Source organism: Corticium candelabrum, chromosome 4 (genome assembly GCF_963422355.1).
Source record: "Corticium candelabrum chromosome 4, ooCorCand1.1, whole genome shotgun sequence".
NCBI classification, from domain to species: domain Eukaryota; kingdom Metazoa; phylum Porifera; class Homoscleromorpha; order Homosclerophorida; family Plakinidae; genus Corticium; species Corticium candelabrum.
In genome coordinates this window covers 1,746,966-1,771,789 of record NC_085088.1, presented here as the reverse complement: position 1 = coordinate 1,771,789, position 24,824 = coordinate 1,746,966, and the positions used below count along the sequence as shown (strand labels likewise).

Here is a 24,824-nt window from a genome sequence, read left to right as displayed (position 1 = left end):
ATGTTTTGTATTTAGGACGTGGATGTGGCTAGTGGCAATCCTCGTGTGCACGAAAATGTAAACGGTGCTGTCGTTGGAGAAGTGTCGGTCACAGATCAAGACACGTGGCAGTCGCACTCGTGTCAACTCACTGACAGCGCCGGTGGCCGTTTTGTGATGGTCGGTCGCAAAGTACGAGTGAGTTCGAATGCAAACTTGGACTACGAGTCGCAGCAGCAACATACTATAACCGTCCAATGTACTGACGACGGAACTCCTCCTCTTAGTATAACGAAGAGTTTTACAGTCAAAGTTCTCGATGTCAACGAGGCTCCTACTGCACTTTCTGTATGATGGCTGCAATGCATGCATTCTTGAAGCAACGCGTTGTTTATCCTATTTTGTTGTGTAGCCAACTGTACTGTACGTGGATGAAAACAGCGCTAAAGGTACTGTGGTTGGAACTTTGACTAGCAACGATCCTGAAGCAAGTCAGACGCATACACATCGACTGATCAAGTCACCAGACAATATTTTTGCTCTAAATGGAGATAAGTTAGAGGTATGTTATTATCTATAGCATACGTGGCGGGGATTCAGAAGCCTAGCTAGTGAAAGTGCATGGGGACACGTGGCCTTCTCTCAACAGCTCTCTGATTCTGATCTACACTTTACACTTTACAATAGTATGCTGTAGACAGACAGGTTAGCAAACACTTAGAATAATTGCGTTGGCACTGGATTAGCGTAAATGCTTGCAGAAACAAAGTAACTTCTGTTTCTTATTTTAATCATTTATTGTAGGTGAATGTTAACAACAGCAAGTGTCTAGCGTTTGGTGGAAGTAACTGTCAACTCAACTACGAGACGAACGCTCTCTATAATCTCGTCATTCGCTCAACGGACAGCGGCAATCCGCCTCGTTCCACCGACTTCACTATTACCATCAAATTACGAGATGTCAACGACAAACCTGGAAACGTGAACCTAACCGGTTACACGATTAAAGAAAACGCAATCTCGGGGACGGAGATCGCAAACGTGTCGGCCACCGACGAAGACGCACGGCAACGTATTACATACTCATTGAGCACCAATCCGGGAAATGTGTTTGCTATCAAAGGAGATAAGTTGATAACCACTAGTAGCTCGATTGATTACGAAACCCGTAAAACCTACAAGATTGTCATCGTCGCAACAGACAACGGCAATCCGCCCAAATCTGTGAGACCAATTTTTACGACTTTGATTGCTAAACGTACAACGAGAATGTTATTTGTCTAGACATCGTCTTCCTTCACAATCGACGTTCTCGCACAGAACGAACCGCCCGTCGAGTTTAAGTTTAGTGCTACAGGCGGACAGCTCTCATTCCCGGACGACAAAGCAAAAATCGGAGAGAATGCAGTGAAGAATACGGTCGTGGGGACGATAGTGGTGTACGACCAGGACGCAAACGAGCAGTTGACGTTAAAACTGGACGACAATGCGGGTCGACGGTTTGCTCTGAGCACAATGAAACCACAATGTATTACAGTCAATACATTGGTCAGTGAGTATATGTAATGATGCAGACAAATAATGGTGTGACTGTGATGTCGTGTAGAGCGCCAAAACAAAGTGCGAAGCTCAACTGTTAGTCGACGGCGCTTTAGACCACGAGAAAGATTCGCTCCTTGATATCGTTATTCGCGCTACGGACAGAAAAGGACTCTTCAAGATCGCGCGCTACCAGATTACAGTCGTTGATGCCAACGAGCCACCAAGAGTAACATTACATTTGACATTACTTTACAATTATTACTCGTATACTGATTGTTGACGGTGTGTAGGACATCACTGTTGCTAGTGGTAAGCTTTCTGTTCAAGAAAATCTTAATAACTTTGCAGTCGCTGAATTCGCAACGGTCGACGAAGATGTCGGCAACAAACACACGTACTCGCTTGTCAACGACGCTGGCGGAAAGTTTGCTATTACTGGTAGTCAGCTGGTGACGTCTGCAAATGCAAATCTTGACTTTGAAAAGACATCAAAATACACGATCATCGTGAGATCAACAGACAAAGGAGGATTATCCGTAGACAAAACGTTTACTGTGACCGTAGAAGACGTCAACGAGGTTCCTACCTCATTGAGTTTGACAAATTCTAAGGTAATGCTTATCAATGTGTATTCGTGTGCTCGTGCACGTATATAGTAATCTGTGTGTGATGAATAACCAACTATATTCAAGGTGGCGGAGAATAGTAAGGCGGGCACGGTGGTTGGCACCATTCAGACGAAAGATCCCGATAACCTGTTGGTAAATCGTCAGTCGTTTACGTATACGCTACTGGATGGCGACCAAAAACGATTTAAGATTGAAAACGGCGTCGTGAAGGTAAACACAATGATGACTCGTACAAATTTACCAACTATATGGTTGTGGTTGCTCTAGGTGGCTCACGATCAATGGGAGTGCAACAAAAAGGGCGGTTTGTATTGCAAACTCAACTATGAAGTGAGCAAGACACATAAGATTACTGTGACGGTGACCGACAACGGCAGTCCGGCATTGTCAAAGACGTTTACCTTAACTATCACCGTTACCGACGTGAATGACAAACCAAGACAATTGACGATCGATAAGTTCAAAGTAAGTTAATAATGTAGGTAGTGAGTCTGTGCTATAACTATAAGTATAGGTACGGTGTCGACATTTGTCAGCAAAATTTATTGTTTACCGTATGTGTCGTTTGTAACAGATAGCGGAAAACGTCAAAATTGGTACGGATGTTGGCACGTTGAGTGCGTCTGATGAAGATGTCGGTCAAGTATTGACATACACGATTACAAATTCCAGTCAGTTTTTCAAGACGAAAGGCAATCGGCTTATCGTCGCTCGTTTACTTGACTACGAGAGTGCAAAGTCTCACGTCATTACCGTTAAAGTATCTGACGATGGATCACCATCTCTAACGGTGCGAATACTTTATAGAACTTTGTTGTAAATTTGCTAATTTTAGTGGTTGTTTAATAGATGTCAGCTAATTTTACTGTCGAGATACTGAATGTCAACGAGAAACCGTCGTTACTCTCTTTCAAGAATGTTGGAGGTCAAATACAGTTTAGTGATGATTTCCCATCAGTGAACGAAAGGAGTGCTGACGGAAGCGGTACGACAGTCGGAACGGTCGTTGGAACGATGGAAGCGATTGACGCAGACAGTGGGGACAAGTTGACATTCTCGTTAGACAACGACGGAGGCGGTCGCTTTTCTCTGTCTCAGAGCACAGCAAAGTGTCAAACAACAACGAACAAGGTGCATACAGTGTGTGTGTGTGTGTGTGTGTGTGTGTGTGTGTCTGTGTGTGTGTGTGTGTGTGTGTGTGTGTGTGTGTGTGTGTGTGTGTGTGTGTGTGTGTATGTATATATGACGAAAAGTTGGGTTGAAGTCGATATTTTATTGATATATTTAGGATGTAAAGACTGTTTGTAGCATTCGAATGATCGTCGCTGGAACATTAAACTATGAATCAAGCACACAACACAATATAACGATCAAGGCCACAGATCAAGAAGGATTAATAGTTTCCAAACAGTTTACTATTAAAGTGAACGACGTCAACGAACATCCTACGGTAACGTACTTGCTTGATAATGAAGTGCATGTAAGTTTGTTTTATGTATTGTTGGTGTGCAGGACATCAGTGCATTTGAAGGAGTCTTTCAAGTAAAAGAGAATGCAAACGGAGCGACAGTCGCATCTCTGGTCACAACAGATCCAGATCGAGGCCAGTCGTTTGTGTACAAAATTGTGGACAATCCAACTGGACCTTTTACATTGGATGGCAATGTTCTGAAAGTGAAGCAAACGGGAAACATCGACTACGAGATCAAGTCGTCGTATACAGTTACGATTCGATCGACAGACAACGGGAATCCTTCTCGCAGTTTCACCAAGAAAATCGTTGTGAAAATTATTGATATTAACGAACCGCCAACTAGCATTTCTCTTGCCCACGATAAGGTTGCTTGCACTCTATCGTTGCTGATATCTCTTTCTTTCTAGTTATTTACGTATTTCTACTTTAGGTAGCAGAAAACAGCGGTACTGGTACGGTTGTCGACGTTCTTCTCATCAGTGATCCCGAAACGAGTCAATCTCATACGTGTACAATGTTGGACGATGCAGGAGGACGGTTTGTTATGAATGTTTTGAATTTAGAGGTATGCATACATTGTGATATATTTAAGTGAATCTGTGGAAATTCTTTTCTGTTTGTGTATGCAGGTACGAGCGTCCAACGCAAGTTGCATTCAAGCCGGTGGCGCAAATTGTTTGCTCAACTACGAACAAAACAAATGGCACAAAGTGACTGTACGCTGTACGGACAACGGAAATCCATCAATGTTTAAAGACAAACAGTTTACTATTAATGTCGTCGATCGTAACGATCCACCGAGAGAGTTGAAACTCAGCAAACAAAGAGTACAGTAGCGCTCGTTGATTTAAATCGTCGTAATGAACTTTGATTAATGTTTAGATCAGTGAAACGTTTAACATTGGAGACGTAATCGGCGTGTTTTCGGCTGTGGACGAAGACAGCGGTCAATCGATGTCGTATTCACTCACCAGCAACAGCAATGGTGTATTTGATGTGAAGAACTCACAACTTATTCTTAAGAAATCGCTCAACTTTGAACAACAAAAAACTCACAATATCGTCGTCAAGGTCACCGACAATGGCACCCCACCTCTCTCGGTTAGTTTTGCTTTTGCTCTTTAGTTAGATTTTAGTAAATGTTTGTATGTTTTATGGAATATTGATTTATCGTTGCAGATGACGAGAAACTTTACCATTGAAGTTATCGACGAAAACGAATCTCCACTCATTGTGACTTTTCTTGATTTGAATGGCCAGTTGACGTTTCCTACCAACTTTCCAGTAGTAAAGGAGAATTCAGCAACAAACACAGTTGTGGGCACGATTGAAGCCGGAGACCCGGATATCAATGAAAAGATTGTCTTCAAGTTGACGGATGATGTCGGTGGTTTGTTTACACTATCCACTCCGTCGCGAAGCAGTTGCAAGAACGAATCTGGAACTGCAGTAGAAACATTTGTTGAAGGAAAGTTGGAGTGAATTTTTGAATTGTGTTTGTGTGAGTGTAGGGTGTCAAGACTAAGTGTCAGGTGCAACTTTTTGTGTCTGGAATGTTGAATTACGAGCTGAATAGCCAGCACGATATCACGGTGTTAGTATCCGACTCAAACGGTAAGACCTACTTGGCCAACTTCACGGTCACCGTACAAGATGTAAACGACCCTCCAACGGTACCGAAACAAAATATTTGTTGTGTCGTGTTTGTATGTTGTGTTGTTTGTATAGAACGTGGAATTAGCCGGTGGAGTGACGACAGTTACTGAAAACCAGCAGTCAGCTGTAGTAGGAGAACTCGTCACAACCGACGACGACCGACATAAGAAGTTTACTTACTCTCTTGTGAGTGATGGAGGTGGACCGTTTGATATAGTGGGGAAAGAAGTTCGACTGAAGAGCAGAACAAGCGTCGACTACGAGAAGAACAAACAATTCAGCATCCGCATTAAAGTGACCGACGGAGGATCACCCGCAATGTCTTTGACGAAAACGTTTATGGTAAAAGTTATTGACGTCAATGAAGCTCCCACCAATGTCTATTTGTCTAAATACGAGGTTTGTTTATCAAAGTGTTGCGAAAATTGGAGTAAAATAATAATTTTGCTTTTAGGTCAATGAAAATAGTGACGCGGGTACAGAAATAGGAACTATTAGTACAAAAGACCCGGACAATGACGATACAATTACTCAGACTCATATTTATAGATTAGTTGACGACGCCGGAGGAAGATTCGCAATCGTCAATGGTGCTCTTAAGGTTGGAAGATCTTCGGTGGTCGTAGACATTGATAAAATTATTATATATTTTATTTTATCTCTAAGGTGAAACCTTCAAACAAGCAATGTTTGAATTCTGGTGGAGATTTCTGTTTGCTGAATTACGAAAAGTCGACAAGTCATCGCATTGTAATCGAAGTTACTGACAGTGGCAAACCGTCAATCAAGAAAGAGTTTGTAGTAACAATTAAAGTTTTGGATGTCAACGATAGTCCTCGATCATTAACAGTCAGCAATCTGTTGGTACGTATAGACTAGTAACTAAAGCTATATCCTGGAAGCTACGAGCGTTTCAATGTAATTGCGTCACATTGTGTGTTGTCTGTGTGTGTGTGTGTGTGTGTGTGTGTGTGTGTGTGTGTGTGTGTGTGTGTGTGTGTGAGAGAGAGAGAAGAAGGAGAGAGGAACAGAGACAAAGACAGAGAAGGGTTAGAGGAGGATAAGGGCAGAGAAAGGGCGATGGGGGGGGAGAGGAAGAAAGAGAAGAAGAAAGAGAGAGAGGGCTAGAGGGAGAATTTCGTATATGTGGAGGTGTGAGCGTTGGTTCTATTGTATTCTGTTGGTGGTAAAGTACGTAGATGTAGAGCACATCCCTGCAAACATACGTACATGCATAAATGCGTACGCACTTGAAGTGGCCAAGCTAATTCGTTATAAAACAAGTAGCAACACTGGTAGCTACTATAGTCTTATATTGCACTTCTTTTAAGCTTCCAACTTCTTTAGATAGAAATTATTCGTAGTTACTTTGATATTAATGTTGCAGATTAACGAAAATCTTCGTAAAGGAACTCTAATAGGAAGCGTGTCAGCTGTTGATGAAGATTCTAGTTCCTCTCTATCATATCACATTATTTCGAGCGACGGTGGAAACTTTTACTTGAGTGGTAACCAACTGTTTACTGGACAGCTCGAGAACTATGAAGTTCGATCGTCATACCAACTCAAACTGCAAGTCAAAGACAACGGATCTCCACAACTTTCTGTGAGCGGTCACTATACCGGTTTACGTGTGTCTGTCCGTGACGTCATTTGTGTCATATTATAGATAAATCAATTGTTTACTGTGACCGTTATTGATGTCAACGAACGACCAACTTCGGTTTCTGTCCTCCCAACAGACGGACAATTAAACTTCACGGTCAACTTTCCCAAAATTCGAGAGCACACATTGGCTGGTACTGCTATCGGTACAGTGGAAGTAGTGGACGTGGATAAAGGAGAAATGATGACGATCACTTTGGACGACGATGACGGAGGGAATTTTCGAATAGCAACGGGAAATGACGTTCGTTGTGCTTCTGCAACATTACAAGTAATCATTTCAATCATTCTGCTTTCAGATTGAAGTGACTAATTAAGAGAATATCTCGTTTTTAGGGTTTCAATTCTGTTTGCCGAGCCAAACTTTTTGTTGGCAAGACGTTGGATTACGAAGTCAATGTACAACACACGATCATCATTCGCGCTACCGACAAAAGTGGACACGGTCTCTCTCGAATAGTCAAGTTGACTGTCTTTGTAGTAGACGTCAATGATCCTCCAACTGTATTTGCATATTGAAATTTGTGAAATGATTGTCATAAAAACGTGTTTATGTTTTGTATTTAGGACGTGGATGTGGCTAGTGGCAATCCTCGTGTGCACGAAAATGTAAACGGTGCTGTCGTTGGAGAAGTGTCGGTCACAGATCAAGACACGTGGCAGTCGCACTCGTGTCAACTCACTGACAGCGCCGGTGGCCGTTTTGTGATGGTCGGTCGCAAAGTACGAGTGAGTTCGAATGCAAACTTGGACTACGAGTCGCAGCAGCAACATACTATAACCGTCCAATGTACTGACGACGGAACTCCTCCTCTTAGTATAACGAAGAGTTTTACAGTCAAAGTTCTCGATGTCAACGAGGCTCCTACTGCACTTTCTGTATGATGGCTGCAATGCATGCATTCTTGAAGCAACGCGTTGTTTATCCTATTTTGTTGTGTAGCCAACTGTACTGTACGTGGATGAAAACAGCGCTAAAGGTACTGTGGTTGGAACTTTGACTAGCAACGATCCTGAAGCAAGTCAGACGCATACACATCGACTGATCAAGTCACCAGACAATATTTTTGCTCTAAATGGAGATAAGTTAGAGGTATGTTATTATCTATAGCATACGTGGCGGGGATTCAGAAGCCTAGCTAGTGAAAGTGCATGGGGACACGTGGCCTTCTCTCAACAGCTCTCTGATTCTGATCTACACTTTACACTTTACAATAGTATGCTGTAGACAGACAGGTTAGCAAACACTTAGAATAATTGCGTTGGCACTGGATTAGCGTAAATGCTTGCAGAAACAAAGTAACTTCTGTTTCTTATTTTAATCATTTATTGTAGGTGAATGTTAACAACAGCAAGTGTCTAGCGTTTGGTGGAAGTAACTGTCAACTCAACTACGAGACGAACGCTCTCTATAATCTCGTCATTCGCTCAACGGACAGCGGCAATCCGCCTCGTTCCACCGACTTCACTATTACCATCAAATTACGAGATGTCAACGACAAACCTGGAAACGTGAACCTAACCGGTTACACGATTAAAGAAAACGCAATCTCGGGGACGGAGATCGCAAACGTGTCGGCCACCGACGAAGACGCACGGCAACGTATTACATACTCATTGAGCACCAATCCGGGAAATGTGTTTGCTATCAAAGGAGATAAGTTGATAACCACTAGTAGCTCGATTGATTACGAAACCCGTAAAACCTACAAGATTGTCATCGTCGCAACAGACAACGGCAATCCGCCCAAATCTGTGAGACCAATTTTTACGACTTTGATTGCTAAACGTACAACGAGAATGTTATTTGTCTAGACATCGTCTTCCTTCACAATCGACGTTCTCGCACAGAACGAACCGCCCGTCGAGTTTAAGTTTAGTGCTACAGGCGGACAGCTCTCATTCCCGGACGACAAAGCAAAAATCGGAGAGAATGCAGTGAAGAATACGGTCGTGGGGACGATAGTGGTGTACGACCAGGACGCAAACGAGCAGTTGACGTTAAAACTGGACGACAATGCGGGTCGACGGTTTGCTCTGAGCACAATGAAACCACAATGTATTACAGTCAATACATTGGTCAGTGAGTATATGTAATGATGCAGACAAATAATGGTGTGACTGTGATGTCGTGTAGAGCGCCAAAACAAAGTGCGAAGCTCAACTGTTAGTCGACGGCGCTTTAGACCACGAGAAAGATTCGCTCCTTGATATCGTTATTCGCGCTACGGACAGAAAAGGACTCTTCAAGATCGCGCGCTACCAGATTACAGTCGTTGATGCCAACGAGCCACCAAGAGTAACATTACATTTGACATTACTTTACAATTATTACTCGTATACTGATTGTTGACGGTGTGTAGGACATCACTGTTGCTAGTGGTAAGCTTTCTGTTCAAGAAAATCTTAATAACTTTGCAGTCGCTGAATTCGCAACGGTCGACGAAGATGTCGGCAACAAACACACGTACTCGCTTGTCAACGACGCTGGCGGAAAGTTTGCTATTACTGGTAGTCAGCTGGTGACGTCTGCAAATGCAAATCTTGACTTTGAAAAGACATCAAAATACACGATCATCGTGAGATCAACAGACAAAGGAGGATTATCCGTAGACAAAACGTTTACTGTGACCGTAGAAGACGTCAACGAGGTTCCTACCTCATTGAGTTTGACAAATTCTAAGGTAATGCTTATCAATGTGTATTCGTGTGCTCGTGCACGTATATAGTAATCTGTGTGTGATGAATAACCAACTATATTCAAGGTGGCGGAGAATAGTAAGGCGGGCACGGTGGTTGGCACCATTCAGACGAAAGATCCCGATAACCTGTTGGTAAATCGTCAGTCGTTTACGTATACGCTACTGGATGGCGATCAAAAACGATTTAAGATTGAAAACGGCGTCGTGAAGGTAAACACAATGATGACTCGTACAAATTTACCAACTATATGGTTGTGGTTGCTCTAGGTGGCTGTCGATCAAACGGAGTGCAACAAAAAGGGCGGTTTGTATTGCAAACTCAACTATGAAGTGAGCAAGACACATAAGATTACTGTGACGGTGACCGACAACGGCAGTCCGGCATTGTCAAAGACGTTTACCTTAACTATCACCGTTACCGACGTGAATGACAAACCAAGACAATTGACGATCGATAAGTTCAAAGTAAGTTAATAATGTAGGTAGTGAGTCTGTGCTATAACTATAAGTATAGGTACGGTATCGACATTTGTTAGCAAAATTTATTGTTTACCGCTTGTGTCGTTTGTAACAGATAGCGGAAAACGTCAAAATTGGTACGGATGTTGGCACGTTGAGTGCGTCTGAGGAAGATGTCGGTCAAGTATTGACATACACGATTACAAGTGCAAATCAGTTTTTCAAGACGAAAGGCAATCGGCTTATCGTCGCTCGTTTACTTGACTACGAGAGTGCAAAGTCTCACGTCATTACAGTTAAAGTATCTGACGATGGATCACCATCTCTAACGGTGCGAATACTTTATAGAACTTTGTTGTAAATTTACTAATTTTAGTGGTTGTTTAATAGATGTCAGCTAATTTTACTGTCGAGATACTGAATGTCAACGAGAAACCGTCGTTACTCTCTTTCAAGAATGTTGGAGGTCAAATACAGTTTAGTGATAATTTCCCATCAGTGAACGAAACGAGTGCTGACGGAAGCGGTACGACAGTCGGAACGGTCGTTGGAACGATGGAAGCGATTGACGCAGACAGTGGGGACAAGTTGACATTCTCGTTAGACAACGACGGAGGCGGTCGCTTTTCTCTGTCTCAGAGCACAGCAAAGTGTCAAACAACAACGAACAAGGTGCATACAGTGTGTGTGTGTGTGTGTGTGTGTGTGTGTGTGTGTGTGTGTGTGTGTGTGTGTGTGTGTGTGTGTGTGTGTGTGTGTGTGTGTGTGTGTGTGTGTGTGTGTGTATACATATGACGAAAAGTTGAGTTGAAGTCGATATTTTATTGATATATTTAGGATGTAAAGACTGTTTGTAGCATTCGAATGATTGTCGCTGGAACATTAAACTATGAATCAAGCACAGAACACAATATAACGCTCAAGGCCACAGATCAAGAAGGATTAATAGTTTCCAAACAGTTTACTATTAAAGTGAACGACGTCAACGAACATCCTACGGTAACGTACTTGCTTGATAATGAAGTGCATGTAAGTTTGTTTTATGTATTGTTGGTGTGCAGGACATCAGTGCATTTGAAGGAGTCTTTCAAGTAAGAGAGAATGCAAACGGAGCGACAGTCGCATCTCTGATCACAACAGATCCAGATCGAGGCCAGTCGTTTGTGTACAAAATTGTGGACAATCCAACTGGACCTTTTACATTGGATGGCAATGTTCTGAAAGTGAAGCAAACGGGAAACATCGACTACGAGATCAAGTCGTCGTATACAGTTACGATTCGATCGACAGACAACGGAAATCCTTCTCGCAGTTTCACCAAGAAAATCGTTGTGAAAATTATTGATATTAACGAAACGCCAACTAGCATTTCTCTTGCCCACGATAAGGTTGCTTGCACTCTATCGTTGCTGATATCTCTTTCTTTCTAGTTATTTACGTATTTCTACTTTAGATAGCAGAAAACAGCGGTACTGGTACGGTTGTCGACGTTCTTCTCATCAGTGATCCCGAAACGAGTCAATCTCATACGTGTACAATGTTGGACGATGCAGAAGGACGGTTTGTTATGAATGGTTTGAATTTAGAGGTATGTATACATTGTGATATATTTGAATGAATCTGTGGAATTCTTTTCTGTTTGTGTATGCAGGTACGAGCGTCCAACGCAAGTTGCATTCAAGCCGGTGGCGCAAATTGTTTGCTCAACTACGAACAAAACAAACGGCACAAAGTGACTGTACGCTGTACGGACAACGGAAATCCATCAATGTTTAAAGACAAACAGTTTACTATTAATGTCGTCGATCGTAACGATCCACCGAGAGAGTTGAAACTCAGCAAACAAAGAGTACAGTAGCGCTCGCTGACTGAAATTGTCATAATAAACTTTGATTAATGTTTAGATCAATGAAACGTTTAGTATTGGAGACGTAATCGGCGTGTTTTCGGTTGTGGACGAAGACAGCGGTCAATCGATGTCGTGTTCACTCACCAGCAACAGCAATGGTGTATTTGATGTGAAGAACTCACAACTTATTCTTAAGAAATCGCTCAATTTTGAACAACAAAAAACTCACAATATCGTCGTCGAAGTCACCGACAATGGCACCCCACCTCTATCGGTTAGTTTTGCTTTTGCTCTTTAGTTAGATTTTAGTAAATGTTTGTATGTTTTATGGAATATTGATTATCACTGCAGATGACGAGAAGCTTTACCATTGAAGTTATCGACGAAAACGAATCTCCGATTATTGTGACATTTCTTGATTTGAATGGCCAGTTGACGTTTCCTAACAACTTTCCAAAAGTAAAGGAGAATTCAGCAACAAACACAGTTGTGGGCACGATTGAAGCCGGAGACCCGGATATCAATGAAAAGATTGTCTTCAAGTTGACGGATGATGCCGGTGGTTTGTTTACACTATCCACTCCGTCGCGAAGCAGTTGCAAGAACGAATCTGGAACTCCAGTAGAAACATTTGTTGAAGGGAAGTTAGAGTGAATTTTTTGAATTGTGTTTGTGTGAGTGTAGGGTGTCAAGACTGCGTGTCAGGTGCAACTTTTTGTGTCTGGAATGTTGAATTACGAGCTGAATAGCCAGCACGATATCACAGTGTTAGTATCCGACTCAAACGGTAGGACCTACTTGGCCAACTTCACGGTCACCGTACAAGATGTAAACGACCCTCCAACGGTACCGAAACAAAATATTTGTTGTGTCGTGCTTGTATGTTGTGTTGTTTGTATAGAACATGCAATTAGCCGGTGGAGTGGCGACAGTTACTGAAAACCAGCAGTCAGCTGTAGTAGGAGAACTCGTCACAACCGACGACGACCGACATGAGAAGTTTACTTACTCTCTTGTGAGTGATGGAGGTGGACCGTTTGATGTAGTGGGGAAAGAAGTTCGACTGAAGAGCGGAACAAGCGTCGACTACGAGAAGAACAAACAATTCAGCATCCGCATTAAAGTGACCGACGGAGGATCACCCGCAATGTCTTTGACGAAAACGTTTATAGTAAAAGTTATTGACGTCAATGAAGCTCCCACCAATGTCTATTTGTCTAAATACGAGGTTCGTTTATCAAAGTGTTGCGAAAATTGGAGTAAAATAATAATTTTGCTTTTAGATCAATGAAAATAGTGATGCGGGTACAGAAATAGGAACTATTAGTACGAAAGACCCGGACAATGACGATACAATTACTCAGACTCATATTTATAGATTAGTTGACGACGCCGGAGGAAGATTCGCAATCGTCAATGGTGCTCTTAAGGTTGGAAGATCTTCGATGGTCGTAGACATTGATAAAATTATTATATATTTTATTTTATCTCTAAGGTGAAACCTTCAAACAAGCAATGTTTGAATTCTGGTGGAGATTTCTGTTTGCTGAATTACGAAAAGTCGACAAGTCATCGCATTGTAATCGAAGTTACTGACAGTGGCAAACCGTCAATCAAGAAAGAGTTTGTAGTAACAATTAAAGTTTTGGATGTCAACGATAGTCCTCGATCATTAACAGTCAGCAATCTGTTGGTACGTATAGACTAGTAACTTAAAAGCTAGGTTTTATCATTTTCGAAGGTGCGAGCGTTCGAATGTAATTCAGGAGATGCATTGTGTAGCTAATGTGGTGTGGTGTTGTCTGTGTGTGGTGTGGTGTGTGTGTGTGTGTGTGTGTGTGTGTGTGTGTGTGTGTGTGTGTGTGTGTGTGTGTGTGTGTGTGGTGTGGGTCCGTGCGTGCGAGTGTGTGAGGAGAGAGAAGGGAAGTGAACGGAGAGAGGAGAGAAAGTACCTGATATGTGTTGTTGTGAGTGTTAGTATTAGTGTGGTAAGTAGTGTAGTGGTTAGAGTAGACGTAGACGACATTTCTATTTTATAAACATACGAACATGCATAAATACGGACGCATCTGATGTGGTTGTATTCTTTGGCAAAGCTAATTCGTTATAAAGCAAGTAACAACACTCGTAGTTACTATAGTATTATTACTTCTTTAACTATCCAACTTCTATATAGAAATTATCCGTAGTTACTTTGATATTAATGTTGCAGATTAACGAAAATCTTCGTAAAGGAACTCTAATAGGAAGCTTGTCAGCTGATGATGAAGATTCTAGTTCCTCTCTATCATATCACATTATTTCGAGCGACGGTGGAAACTTTAACTTGAGTGGTAACCAACTGTTTACTGGACAGCTCGAGAACTATGAAGTTCGATCGTCATACCAACTCAAACTGCAAGTCAGAGACAACGGATCTCCACAACTTTCTGTGAGCGGTCACTATACTGGTTTACGTGTGTCTGTCCGTGACGTCATTTGTGTCATATTATAGATAAATCAATTGTTTACTGTGACCGTTATTGATGTCAACGAACGACCAACTTCGGTTTCTGTCCTCCCAACAGACGGACAATTAAACTTCACGGTCAACTTTCCCAAAATTCGAGAGCACACATTAGCTGGTACTGCTATCGGTACAGTGGAAGTAGTGGACGTGGATAAAGGAGAAATGATGACGATCACTTTGGACGACGATGACGGAGGGAATTTTCGAATAGCAACGGGAAATGACGTTCGTTGTGCTTCTGCAACATTACAAGTAATCATTTCAATCATTCTGCTTTCAGATTGAAGTGACTAATTAAGAGAATATCTCGTTTTAGGGTTTCAATTCCGTTTGCCGAGCAAAACTTTTTGTTGGCAAGACGTTAGATTACGAAGTCAATGTACAACACACGATCATCATTCGGGCTACCGACAAAAGTGGACACGGTCTCTCTCGAGTAGTCAAGTTGACTGTCTTTGTAGTAGACGTCAATGATCCTCCAACTGTATTTGCATATTGAAATTTGTGAAATGATTGTCATAAAAACGTGTTTATGTTTTGTATTTAGGACGTGGATGTGGCTAGTGGCAATCCTCGTGTGCACGAAAATGTAAACGGTGCTGTCGTTGGAGAAGTGTCGGTCACAGATCAAGACACGTGGCAGTCGCACTCGTGTCAACTCACTGGCAGCGCCGGTGGCCGTTTTGTGATGGTCGGTCGCGAAGTACGAGTGAGTTCGAATGCAAACTTGGACTACGAGTCGCAGCAGCAACATACTATAACCGTCCAATGTACTGACGACGGAACTCCTCCTCTTAGTGTAACAAAAAGCTTCACGGTCAAAGTTCTCGATGTTAACGAGAAACCACAGGCAATTCACATCAGTCACGACACGGTAACAATAATACCAATACTAATTTGTTTCATTTATATACTAGGCATGTCTGTCGTGCTGTATTTTTTAGATACCGGAAAATGCAAAGTTCATGCACGCTGTGGGTCGACTGTCAGCATCGGATCCCGACAATTCACACTCTATTAGACAAACGTTTACCTGGAAACTCGTAGATAGTGCCGATCGTCGCTTCAGAATGGATGGAGATATTCTCAAGGTATCAGAATGAGATCTACATTTCGAATTCTTTTTGTCTATTGTTTATGTGACGTCTACAGGTTGCAGTATACAATAGCAAGTGTCTAGCTCTAGGTGGCAAGTGGTGTATGTTGAACATGGAGGAAAAGAATAAATACGACGTTGTAGTGAGAGTGACAGACAGCGGGTCGCCTCCGCTCGTTAGAGATGAGATCATCACAATCCACTTGACAGACGTCAACGACAGACCGAGGAATCTCGATTTATCGAGTAACACCGTTTACGAAAACGATCCCAAAGATACTTTAGTGGGACTTCTCTCCGCTAGAAATGAAGACAAAGGACAGACTTTGGAGTACGTCTTGGTCGATGACGATGACGGCAAGTTTAAAATCGTCGCTAACGAGTTACGGAAAGCGTTGCCTGCAGACTACGAGACGTCGACGAGTCATTCGATATTGGTGACCGTAAGAGACGACGGAATACCTTCACTTAACGTTAGTCTAGTCTCTTCTATTTCTAACCTGCACGTCGTTTATATAATAAAACAATGTTTTTATTTTACAGATATCGAGACGTTTTGTCATTGAAGTGAGAGACGTCAATGAACCTCCATTCAACCTTTCCATCGTGCAAGGTGACGAGGGAGACGTGGCGTTTGAGTTGAACAATCCACGTTTTAAGGAAAATTCTGGTTTGAATACATTGGTGGGAATAGTCGAGATAGTCGAATACGACAGCAACGAAACGGTCAAATTTATTCTTGACTCTGCTGATAATATTCCGTTTAAACTCGATGATGCGGGCAGATGCGAAACTGTCAGACATGTAACAGTAAGTATAACTCTGTCACAAACATAATTTTTAGTGCATCACGTAACATTTCAGGGGGTCAATACTCGTTGTTACACATCGTTACGAGCTACTGGACATCTCAACTTTGAAGCACAAGAAAGCTACTACGTCAACATTCGTGCAGTAGATGCAAACGGGCTCTTTGTCGTCCGCAGATTTAAAGTCGAGGTGATTGATGTCAACGACGTTCCAATAGTACGACACAAATCTAATATCGTTGGTATTGTATGAATTACACGCTTCATTCTATGTAGAACATTCATATTTCTAATACAAATGTGGATGAGAATTTGGACGATTTCCTGATCGGTTGTTTCAGCACCGACGATGAAGATCCGACACACAATCACACTTACACACTGCAGGACGATTTTCCCGGTCGCTTTGTTGTGTTTGATAGCTGCCTCTACACGTCAGCGACGGCCGATTTCAACTACGAGATGCTCAACGAGATAAACGTTACAGTTCGCTCCGCAGACGATGGCAAACCATCTTTGTATCGAGAGGAGTTGTTTACAATAACGATATTAGATGTCAACGAACATCCGTCGATAATGACTACATCACATCTCAAGGTTAATTAACAACGCTCGAGTATTTGCTTCAAGTATTTGTGTATGCTCACTCGATGCCACTGCGTTGCAGATGCCAGAGAATAGTCCAGTAGACAGCGTCGTCGTCGTCGTGAATGTCCACGATCCGGACAATGACGGACCAAAAGGAAAATGGCAGAAGTACAATTGTAGTGCGATTGACGACGCAAGTGGACGATTTGTAGTGAAGGGCAACGTTCTCAGAGTGAGCAATTTTGCAATTGCAAGGTCGAGAGACGATCGCGACTTGTGTATAACTTGCAGGTTGCCGCAAGTGACTTAAATTACGAGATGAATACTTCTCTTTCCGTCGTCATCCGTTGCACCGACACGGGCATTCCAACCCTCTATGATGATCGCAAGTTCACCATACAAATCTTGGACGTCAACGAGGCACCAGATAGAATCATAATGACGGGAGGAAAATTTCCAGAAAACACGGCTGCAGGAGTCGTAGCTAAGTTTTATACAATCGATCCAGATGACCAACTGACAACCAGAGAGGTGATCACGTGACAATTAAGTTGTAAGTATATTTTTGTCATTTTTTATTTTTAGAACTTTACGTACATCATACTGCATACAAAAGAAGGGTTACCTTTTGCCATCGAGAACAACGAGCTGGTCACAACAAAGACGCTAAATTATGAGGAGACGCCATCTTGGAAGATAACGGTGACGTCAATAGATCACGGAGGCTTATCCATAACAGAAACATTCCAAGTAAATTGTTTACAAAAATTAGTCAAAATCGTGGACTCTTATGTTTTCATGTATAGATATCTGTAATTGACTTAAACGATGTACCGACTGACGTCGGTCTTGCAGGAAGTCTGTCTCTTCCAGAGAGCAGCAGTGCTCGTACATTTGTCGGATCGGTTTATGTAGTCGACCAAGATGTGAACCAAACATATCAAGTGTTTCTGTTAAATGTGACAGCAGGGTAATGAATATTTACACTTAACACATTTCGTGACTTTAATTGTTAATATTTATTTTCTCAGTCTTGGCAATTCATCTCTACGTCGTCTGCCGTTCTCTCTTGATTCTACGACCGGTCATTTGACGGTCTCTAGAGGTGCCGTTCTAGACTATGAAAGCATCCCGTACTATAGTCTTCAAATCATCGCAATCGACTCTGGAATTCCTTCGTACAACGTGACAGGACACATAACCGTGAGAATTTCAAACATCAACGAACAGCCCACTAACATGTCGCTTGATCGTGAATACGTGAGTCCAACATACGGTTGCCTGAGGTGGTATTGTGATACTTTGTGTGTTTAGGTGTTGGAAAACAGTCGTGTAGGGACTGTTGTAGGTTATTTACATGTAACGGATCCGGACAACTCCCGTATCAATAATACTCAGTCCCATACCTGCGTCGTTCTGCAACCATTTAATGCTCTTTTTATGGTAGAAAAGACAGTAAGCTATACGGCGTGTTGTGTGCTATGTACATTTCTGTTAAAATGTAGGTTACAAGTATGATGACTTTGACGGTTGCAAGCGATACCTTAGACTACGAAGCGGAACAATTTCATAATATTACGGTATACATAACGACTTTAGCAACTACAATCTATACTAATTGTGTTGTTGTTGTTGTTGTTGTTGTTGTTGTAAACCGTAGCTTCGTTGTTTTGATAACGGTCAACCTCAATTGTATGTGGACAAAGCATTTACTATTCGCGTTCTTGATATTAACGAGTCTCCTACCGACGTGGCTTTAAGCAATTCCAAAATTCCTGAAAATTTACCGCCGTTTACTCTTGTCGGCGTCGTCACTTGTCGAGATCCTGACAACGAGATCAACCGCAGCCGTTCTTTTGTCGTCTTTAGTTTGAATTCGAATGGACCGTTTGTTCTTGTGAACGGCACCATCTTACTGACGACCAGACAGTTGGACTTCGAGAATATATCATCATATAATATCACGTTGACCGCCACAGACGACGGAATGCCACCTCTCAATACGATCGTTTTGGTAACTGTCCACGTGACAGACACGAATGATCATCCTCGATCTCTTCGTTTCGTCAGCAACGGCGTTCTGGAGAACTCTCCCGTAGGAACGGTAGCCGGAAGCTTTTCTGTCTACGATGAAGATAGATTCCAGGATCATTCGTATTCCATTGCACAAGTCATTGATACAACGAGTGCGTCTGTCGTACTTTAATGTAGTTAGACTTGATGTGTTTCATGCAGTCGTACTCTTTTACTGTATAGATCTCTTTACCGTTATTAACAATCAGTTGGTGGTGGTCGTAAGCGACGGACTGGACTTCGAGCAGAGTCCGAGTCATACAATGATCGTACGCTGCACAGACAAGGGAACGCCGCGACTTTACGTCGAGGTACGGTAGTAACACATGGAGAGAGAAGAAGGAAGGAAGTAAAGTAGACGGACAGACGGAACATCAGCCAGTACAAACATACGTACATACATACATACTGTATTACATACATACATTGGTACAGACATTAGCGTGGGCGTGTCTGTGGTCCTTGCCTATTATTTCCTCGAAACTTGCTAAAATGGATAAGATGTTTGTATTATTGTATCTACTTGTATAATCGATTGATTATACGAGTATAAAATACTGAAAGACACTGAGAGAAGTCAGGAGACTGACTGAAAGATGGTGGCAAGGAAGGCGAACAATTGCAAAATGCTGTAGCACTTGTATTTCAAGCAACTGACGTCGTTGTTTCCATTTTAGGCTGAGATTACTGTAGATGTTCGTGACGTCAATGAAGTACCGTCCGACATCATTTTCCACTCTGTCGGTTCGCTCGACGAGGATGCTGCACCGGAAACTTCTGTAGCCAAGTTTGCCATTGTCGATCCCGACTTTAATCAGACTCACGTCTGCCGCTTGCTCAACGGATCGGAATATTTTCACATTTTGCAAGGAGACGTTCCCGAGCTGCTGCTGTCACGTAATGCTCATATCGATTACGAAACGGATCCTGACATTTGGGTCAGGCTTCTCTGCACGGACAGCGGGAGACCTTCACTTAATATTGAGCGTTCATTTCACATCGTTGTGACTGACCGGAATGAGGCGCTTACACAAATCGTTTTTGAAGGTTATGAAACGATTCCAGAAAACATTCCAAGTGGAACGGTTATTGGTAATCTGACGGTTGTCGACGAAGACATCGGACAATCTTATATATTTCGAGTAATTGGACGGTGGGCGTCTGCTTTCAAGGTTGTTATTGGTGATTGTCGTTATGTGTTGAGTGATGCTTTTGCTACGTTGTTGTGTAGATATCGAAGAGACAGTTGATTGTGACCGATGCAGCCCAGTTTGACTTTGATCGTTTGGCTGTGCCAATCATCAATGTTACCATATCTGTATATGATGATGGTTTGCCTTCTTCTTATACTTATGTTCAAACATTTTTCTTCAATATTACAGGCAAGGCGGAGCCTCCAGTTAACATTCGAGTAGCCGGCGGTGCGTGGATTTACGAGAACAGTAGCATTGGGGAGAAAGTAGGACAGTTGATCTGTGACAACCCGGAAACAAATGAAATAGTCATCTACAAGATAGTAAGCATTGATGGAGACGAAAATTCTAGGGAGTTCTACATGAACGGATCAAGTCTGTACTTGAATACTACTCTACAATATGATAAGATCTTTACATACGAGATTCTAATATTGGCAGTAGACGACGGTTTCCCGCCACTTTCGTCCCAAGAGACTTTGTTTGTGACGGTGAAACCAATAGATCCGTGTGCTACGAACACATCGGAATGCCACAAATACGCTACGTGCAATAGACTGGGATCAACGACGGCAAGCTGTCAATGTCGAGACGGCTTTACAGGAGATGGTAAACAGTGTTATGACATTCCTGAATGTGATTTGGAATTTATCTCTGCCGCTGCAAACAAAACATCTCAAAACTTATGTGCAAACGGCGGTACGTGTGTAGATGGCATAGGCAACTACAGCTGCATGTGTGCTAGCGGCTGGACTGGTAGACACTGTCGCGAAGAGATCGACGAATGTTTATCTTCTCCTTGTCTTTACGGGAAATGTGATGATGATATAGGAAGATATTTCTGCTCTTGTAAGAAAGGATTTACTGGATCGAATTGCGAAACTAATATCGACGATTGTGCTTCACTTCCCTGTGATTCTGGCACATGCATCGATGGTATAGACACGTTCACTTGTACGTGTCCGCCATCCTATAAAGGATACCGCTGTTCTTTTCCTATAGGTCCTTGTCAACATGACACGTGCCCAGGACAAATATGTGTTCCTCGACCCACTAAGGGTATAGATGCTTTGTTGGGACAAAGAAAAGGTGCACGGCCAGACAATAGTTCATCAGAGAGATACTGCACTGATGAAAACTATGTCTCCCACATCAAAATTCGTCTTCCTCCAGGTAATGATGGCATCGGAACCAAATTGGACGATTACTTTGAGCGTCTTGTTGAAGATAGTCTCAACGTTGCATCTTTAAATTCTTCCGGTACTATGATCAAATTATCAACTGTCTACATCGTACACAAGGAATCGATAGGAGAGAGCGCATTCGTTCACTTTGTTGTGATTATCGATTGTGGACACAACACTACCAGTCGACTATTGTCTAATGACGATGTTTATGAACATTTTTTCTCGAGTACACTGAAGCATGACAATGATTTCTGCTCTAAGTTTACAACTCCAGGCACATCATCCGACCCGGATGTCTCCTCCCTGGTTTCCTCCTCCCATTTTTCTGTCAAAGAGTTCACATTGCCCATTGTTCTATGCTTGGTTGCCATTGCAGTCGTCGTTGGTGGTGCTTTGCTGCTACGCATTTGGGTCGTCAAGAAGTCGACGAACGCCAGACCAGCGATCACTGAAGGCACAAATTATTCAATGATGCGTTCAAGTCGTGGTGACCGGATGAGGGATAATCCGATATACGGGGGACCAAATGGTTGGTTCAAAACGGTCACGCAAATAGACAACCCACTATACGACAGTGATGATGAAGGCAGCGTGGATTATGAATATGACAACAACCCTAACTGTTATAATTATCATGGCGTCGGAAATCCCTTGTTTTCAGAAGAGGATCCGAGGTTGGCTGTCGGTATTCTGTACCCTAATCCTCTCTACGAATCGTCTATAGAAGGAAATGAGACACAACAAGTCTGTAACAACCCTCTGTATCAAAAAGTCATCACTACTAGTATTACAGACAACGAAATATACGAAGGATCTGAGAACGTTTATGATAATCCTCAATCCGTTCGTGATAGTGCGACCTGATTGGCTTCAATTTACCTCTTGTTGAATGACAACCCTAAGCGGCAACTGTCTTTCTATCAATTTCTATTAATCAATTATTTTGTGTTATAATGGAAGAACATGGCAGCTAGTGCATGCGTGTTCGTTCAATGTTACAGTCTTATCTAGACTCTACAGACAGTCTCTTCTGTCCTATAGACTTCATGGTTGCTTAGTTATTAAATCTAGAGCTGACGTATACGGATAACTATATAGAATTACTCTCCACACTGTTTTATAGTTCATTTCAGTGTTTACGCTTTCCCTATCGATGGCTGTTCCACAAGTATCGTGAGCTGCTACTCCTGTTGTAACTACAAAGCAGCGTACGTAGAGATTGATTTTTTGCTAGAATTCCAAAGTGTCGTTAGAACGCGATAACCCATTTGGAAGCACATCTGTGCAATTACAGCAATTTCGTCTCCAACGTTTCTCTCTAGCTAGACAGTGCACGCGCACGCACAACTTCTAGGGCAAACAGTGCAACACCTAGCAGTCTAGACATACGTTGAAAATGTGACTTGACTAAAGGAATTCGGATAAATCTATTAAAACTGTCTAATTTATAATAAAACATTTATTAGAATTTACGATAAATTTATTCGATAATTATTCCATTTTCAACTTAGCCTATACATTTTCGCCAAAACTGCATCGTAACTATGCACTAACTGTATTTAACTTACGTATTAAGTCTGGTTCACAATATTGACGCCGACGTCGACGTCGACGTCGACAATAGAAATGAATCCTATTCCAGCGTCGACGTCGGCGTCAACATCAAAGGATGCCGCCGACGTCGAGGCGGTTTCTTTGAAGTTTGATGCTCAACTCAGCGTCGGCGTCATATTGTGAACCAGGCTCTAGCGCATCGTCTCTTCGTGTGACGTTCTTGCACCTCGCGCGCCTGATTGGAGCTTCGAGGCCAGAACACACCCACGCGTCAAAATGTCTCTCGAATAGGTTGGAGAGGTCTTGGTCCCCGTGGCTCTCGTGGCTCCCGTGGCTCCTGCGCTTATGCATGCATGTAGTTAGATAGAGTTGCTTTATGGTTTTATTCTAACCTACTGCGCTTTCAGCGGTTTGTTCACGGTGTTTTAGAGATTCGCTGTGTACTTGCCTAGGTACGTATACCTCGTAAACGTCGCTGGGTTTGAAAGATGTGACCATCACGTGTAGAATTATAGTAAAACGGAAGTCAAGGCTATACACGGTATAGTTTGCTTTACAGAGCGACGTTCATGTAATACAGCGTTTGGTTGTTTGGTATAGTCTTGTTGTCATATATTTGGTTATGGTTGGATTGAGATTCAAAGAGGGCCTGCATGCAGCGGGCTGTATAGATAACGTCTCACTTGACCTGAAGCGTTGATGAGTTTGTAGTGATATATTCTATTGCTCCGCATTTCACTTTCTAGTATTAGCTTGCTCGCTCATGCGATTTCTCCATTCCCGCTATGGCTTTCTTTCTAAAGGGAATTAGAATTGTTGTTGTTGCGTTCTTTCTGTGTGGACTAACACACAGTTGGTTTTGGGGGAGTAGGACTCCTTCTCCTGTAAACTGAAAAGTTGGTGATTGGGAAGAATGGGGACCGTGTTCGGTGACGTGTGGTTATGGAACCAAAGTTCGTATTCAAGTTAAGACACGTGTGGAGGCGCACGGAGGATTCTGCCATTTATCGTTGTCTGAGTCTAGTAGTTGCAGCAGTGGGGTTGTTAAGTAAGTTGCTCGTACGTCTAATATGTACTTTAACGCCATGCAGAAAGGCGATTTCGTGTTGATTTATGTTGCGGCAGGCTCGTGTCGTAGATGTGGTTGCCGCGTGTTGATAGATATAAAGGAGAGCTGTGCACGCGTGCGCTTGTGCGTGTGTGCGCGTTTGTGCGTTTGTGCGTTTGTGTGTGTGTGTGTGTGTGTGTGTGTGTGTGTGTGTGTGTGTGTGTGCGTGCGTGCGTGCGTGCGTGCGTCTGTCCGTCCGTATGTGAAGCGTATCTCCAAAGCGGCGAATGTCTTCCAGAGTTTTCTTGGGACGACGCGATTTTTTGCCAATCGAACCCTCCTCCACTCGCGCGTGAATTTCTCCTGAACGCGGCGCATCGGATCTCCACCAAATTTAAAATACCCATTTCGTACCTTGGAAGGTACGCACGGAGCGTGTCATTACAGGTTGTTTTTGCATTGTTTGGTATTGACAACAAGAGGTTACAACATTACAGAAAGGGAAATCACGGTTAATTAGTATCCGTACTGTATAATCACTGTTAAAACAAAGGTGTTCTACAAACACGTGCAAAGATGCTGTCGGTGACTGACACTCGCAAGCGTGCAGGAAAGCACCACAATCTGGTGTAAAATTGTTACACCATTTCATGATGCTTAAAACAACCTTAGTCTAGTGTTACCCAAACACCAGAAAGGTGTTTATTTTATTCTTTTGTAGGCTGCTATTAGCACCATTTTCTAAAGGCGGTCTGGGGTCCGCGGCCAACTGTTCTGGCACGTGCACATTAGAATAGATTTTAATACCGTTG

At 42.6% G+C, this 24,824-nt stretch overlaps 5 protein-coding genes across 5 annotated transcripts; all 5 read left to right on the top strand.

Annotated features, from left to right (window-relative positions):
• Positions 1–2,999: 2,999 nt before the first annotated feature.
• On the top strand, positions 3,000–7,249 carry LOC134177979 (protein dachsous-like). Its single transcript, XM_062644758.1, has 13 exons — positions 3,000–3,281; positions 3,439–3,600; positions 3,663–3,989; positions 4,055–4,189; positions 4,254–4,451; positions 4,507–4,725; positions 4,804–5,073; positions 5,136–5,279; positions 5,353–5,679; positions 5,735–5,881; positions 5,947–6,144; positions 6,668–6,886; positions 6,950–7,249. Exons 1-13 carry the CDS (start codon positions 3,000–3,002, stop codon positions 7,247–7,249), a joined length of 2,928 nt encoding a protein of 975 aa, XP_062500742.1.
• Positions 7,250–8,227: 978 nt separating this feature from the next.
• Positions 8,228–9,674, top strand: LOC134177978 (protocadherin gamma-A10-like). Its single transcript, XM_062644756.1, has 5 exons — positions 8,228–8,244; positions 8,298–8,700; positions 8,761–9,024; positions 9,083–9,244; positions 9,309–9,674. The coding sequence occupies exons 1-5, from the start codon at positions 8,228–8,230 to the stop codon at positions 9,672–9,674; spliced, it is 1,212 nt and encodes a 403-aa protein (XP_062500740.1).
• Positions 9,675–10,279: 605 nt separating this feature from the next.
• Positions 10,280–12,253, top strand: LOC134177977 (protocadherin gamma-A2-like). Its single transcript, XM_062644755.1, has 8 exons — positions 10,280–10,285; positions 10,333–10,437; positions 10,497–10,778; positions 10,944–11,105; positions 11,168–11,494; positions 11,560–11,694; positions 11,758–11,955; positions 12,011–12,253. The coding sequence occupies exons 1-8, from the start codon at positions 10,280–10,282 to the stop codon at positions 12,251–12,253; spliced, it is 1,458 nt and encodes a 485-aa protein (XP_062500739.1).
• Positions 12,254–12,859: 606 nt separating this feature from the next.
• Positions 12,860–16,263, top strand: LOC134177976 (protocadherin beta-14-like). The gene is made up of 11 exons (XM_062644754.1): positions 12,860–13,183; positions 13,239–13,385; positions 13,451–13,648; positions 14,168–14,386; positions 14,450–14,716; positions 14,781–14,948; positions 15,012–15,338; positions 15,409–15,555; positions 15,617–16,033; positions 16,104–16,187; positions 16,255–16,263. The coding sequence occupies exons 1-11, from the start codon at positions 12,860–12,862 to the stop codon at positions 16,261–16,263; spliced, it is 2,307 nt and encodes a 768-aa protein (XP_062500738.1).
• A 293-nt stretch (positions 16,264–16,556) lies between these two features.
• On the top strand, positions 16,557–22,537 carry LOC134178890 (cadherin EGF LAG seven-pass G-type receptor 2-like). The gene is made up of 13 exons (XM_062645804.1): positions 16,557–16,586; positions 16,646–16,966; positions 17,037–17,189; positions 17,249–17,488; positions 17,543–17,707; positions 17,764–17,927; positions 17,989–18,217; positions 18,272–18,400; positions 18,463–18,537; positions 18,618–19,143; positions 19,214–19,341; positions 19,708–20,202; positions 20,262–22,537. Exons 2-13 carry the CDS (start codon positions 16,832–16,834, stop codon positions 22,272–22,274), a joined length of 4,452 nt encoding a protein of 1,483 aa, XP_062501788.1. The 5' UTR covers positions 16,557–16,586; positions 16,646–16,831; the 3' UTR covers positions 22,275–22,537.
• The last annotated feature ends 2,287 nt before the right edge of the window (positions 22,538–24,824 follow it).